This window comes from Limulus polyphemus, unplaced genomic scaffold (assembly GCF_000517525.1).
Source record: "Limulus polyphemus unplaced genomic scaffold, Limulus_polyphemus-2.1.2 Scaffold5038, whole genome shotgun sequence".
In the NCBI taxonomy this organism is placed as follows: Eukaryota; Metazoa; Arthropoda; class Merostomata; order Xiphosura; family Limulidae; genus Limulus; species Limulus polyphemus.
The window spans coordinates 75903-79419 of NW_013670648.1; the positions used below are offsets into that span (position 1 = coordinate 75903).

The 3517-nt window shown below is 37.4% G+C and overlaps 1 protein-coding gene across 1 annotated transcript in view; it reads left to right on the top strand.

The window, feature by feature from the left end:
• LOC106472040 overlaps positions 1 to 3243 on the top strand; it is a 15199-nt gene extending 11956 nt beyond the window's left edge. Inside the window, exon 2 of the mRNA XM_013932669.1 lies at positions 2893 to 3243. Within this exon, the coding sequence (XP_013788123.1) occupies positions 2893 to 3189 (297 nt within the window). The 3' untranslated portion in view covers positions 3190 to 3243. The remainder of the gene's footprint in view (positions 1 to 2892) is intronic.
• Positions 3244 to 3517: the final 274 nt, after the last annotated feature.

Here is a 3517-nt window from a genome sequence, read left to right on the forward strand (position 1 = left end):
ATTCTTCTTACACTGGTTCCTCATATGTCCTTGCTCTCCACAGTTCCAACAACCTTCCTTGGTAGAAGACATTCCTGCCGTGGCATCTTCCCTGTGTTGAAGTTTCCAGCATTGAACTGTCTTGTACCCAGGTTTGTTACAGTGCCAGCAAAGTCCCTCAAACCTCTCTGAAAGTTGACCTTTTCTGGCCTTGAATCCAGATGACTGTACCAACCTTGGTACCTCTGTGCTGGACTTAACATAGGATTCAAATTCAAGAGCTCTGGCCATTGCATCCTGCACAGTAGAGGGGTGTGCTTGTTTCACTTGTATCTTCAGTTGTGAACTGTCAAAGGCATCTACAAACAGCTTGAGGACATCGGGTGGTACAGTTGGGTAGGCCTTGTGTGCTATATTTTTCAAGTCCTGTGCCAGCTCTTGCAGGCTCTCCCCTTTAGCACGGACTGTAGTCCTAAACCCAGTCCTGTAGTCGTCTGCCTAATTTTGAGTTCCATAACTGAGTTCTAGTGCCGCTACCAGTGCTCTATAGTTGTGCCTGTCGTCTGCTTACAACTGTCCAAGTATTTCCAGTGGTTTTCCTTTCAGGCTCGTTGCCAGGTACATTGCTTTCTGTTTCTCTGTCCATCCATTGATTTCTGCCAGGAGCTCAAATTGTGCTCTATTTGCTTCCCACGGTGCCTTCCGATCGAATTCCTGTGGCTTCCTTCGTACTAGATCAACCCTATTGCTGACACTCATGTCTGGAATGTGACTTCTGACAGGACTGAAGATGTCTGTATTAGGGTTTAGCTGCGGGGTGTGGAAGGGCTTCCCGTTGTCCGAGGCTGGTTAGATAAATCATCCTTTAATGTATTTAATTCACTTTGAAATTTACTAATGTTTTCCATTTGCATTTCTTGCCACTGTTGTTGACTTTCCTGTAGTTGCTGCTGACTTTCTTGCAACTGTTGGAAACTTTCTTCCTGTTTCCTTTCTTGTTTCAGTTGCCACTGTTGTAATCTCTCCTCTTGTTTCTTTTCTTTATCCTCCAACAACTGCTGTAATATTTTGTTTATTTTGCTGTTCGAGCTGCCACTTTTGCAAGTTTTTTGCCACTGCTGTTGTCTCTATTCTTGTTACTTTTCTCGTTCTTCTTGTCTCTTTTGTTGTTATTGTATTGCTGCCATCAAATCTGCTAAGTTGTAGTTTGATTTGGCACTTCTCGTTTCTATCTTTTTTTTTTTCATCCTACTTCTCCCACCAATTTGTTACGTCTCTGGTCGTTTGTTATTTTCCTGTAAAAATTCTTTCCGAAGAACTTCAGCGATACAAGTCCTTTCTTAAATAAAACTAGTTTACTATTTCTCAACACAACTTTGCAATACCTTTAATTTCCACAGTCACTTTAACTTAAACACACGCTATAATTCACAACGATTCACACACTTTATTTATAGTCACTACCGCTCACTTGACTCAATTATCTGTCTCTAAATCTGTCTATCTGCAATTATATCTCCGCTTTATTTGCCGGGCTTTTATACTAAAATAAATGGCGTTTAGCAAACGCTCGGGTAACATGATACCCGCTGGTAAAACGCTGGTAACACGTCACGTGACTTCCGTTGTCGAACAGTGATTTTGGTATCCACAGGGCATTTAAGTGGTTTGGTAAACATTGTTAATGAGGGTTGAAGTGTAGGTTTTTCTTCCTTTGTAGGTTGTTCATTTTGGAAACTACCCCCTCTCCTCTATGATCTCCCTATTTCTCACCTTGTTGGTGTTATCAGTTAAAGTCAAGATATTTACCCGTATAGTTAAGTTCCTTGTAAAATCGTGTAGTTATTAGTTATGTGTCTTGGTAACTATCGTTACCCGTATAGTTAAGTTCCTTGTAAAATCGTGTAGTTATTAGTTATGTGTCTTGATAACTATCAGTCATGGAATAGTGACTTACTGCCTGTTTTGGTTTTGTTTGTTTTTCCATTGTGATTTGTACAGGATGTTTCCTGTTCATGTTGGTCACGTATTCTCGAATTTCTTCTTTAGCGTGTGGCCATATTACGAAGGTATTATCAACATATCAGAGTCACATCTAGAAACAGAATGGTTCTTAAGGATACTGGATTCTGGTGAGCCAAGAGCTTAACCTTCATGTTATAGACCGTTTATCTTCAAGTTGTAAGTAGGGTGTATTGACAAAGGAGTTCTATTACCATAAAGAGGTGCGTTCCTTAAAAGTTATTTCATTTTCAGCTGATACTAGAGCATCTGTAGTGCTGATGATTAGACTCGGAAAACCATGTAGGTTATTAACCAAGACACGTTATTTCATTGCTATGTGTGTGTGTTTTCCTTTAGCAAAGCCATATCGAGGTATCTGCTGTGTCCACCGAGGGGACTCGAATCCCTGGGTTTGGCATTGTAAAAACAAAGACTTACAGCTGTCCCACCGGGGCACTATTTCATTTTATGTTACGTGGCAGCATGTTCAACAGTAATGTTCCATAGCGTTTAACAAGTTATACTACTTATTAATAAGATCTTCCTTTGTAACGTTGTCCATCTTTCTAATCGTCATGTGTTCATTTAAACATTTATCGATATGACAAAAACGTCAGTTATTTTTTTCTGTATTATAATTAATTAAGTGTATTTTTGTACTTTATTTAATTACAGGAAAATGTTATTTCTCTATCATTTATTAGACATTATGCATTCCATTCATTTTTTCAAGCAACTAAACGTTTTCAAATCTCTAGATCGTAAATGATTACCTCAATTTGAGGTTATTCTGCAGTCCACAAGCAAGTCCTTAAAATCAATTTCTCATCTAGAAATATTTCGTAATTGTAAGGTTTTAAGCTAACCTGAACTTCAAACAAACAAATAATCAAATAAACAATATTTCAGAGTGCAACAAAAGGAAACATGCAAACGATTGGGAAACAGATCAGAAAAAATGAAGCAGAAACAGTAGTAAGAACTGTGGAAGCAGGAGTTATCCGAGCAATAGAGAAATCCTTTGCTTTTGTGTGTCCTCGAGCTTCCATGGAAGGTAGTCTGGCAAATCTTGGAATAAGAAATTATCATTTTGGCGAAGAACAGTTTTATAACATGTACTACACTTTTGCTGTTCCTAACGGCTCTCCCATAAATGAAGCATTCGGTAAAATGTATGTAGTAACAAACATTTTATTTCGTATTTAAATATTTCTACAAATCATTATAAAGATCATCTATAAAGATGAGGTATTTTATTAAAACAAAAAAGACAAAACCTGTATATAAATGATTATTAAACTATTGAAAACAGAACATCCTGAACCTTCCAAATATTTTTTAATAAAGTTGAAAAACCACTAGTGACGTTTATCAACTAACTCATAACCAAATAGTTTAAACTGTACTTGAATAACCACTCTGATAGTAACGTTGATAAAGTAAGCCATAACCACAGTATTTAAAATCACTGGAATAACGACTAGTGACTTTTATAAATATATACCATAACCACAGAAATTTAAACGCTACTTGA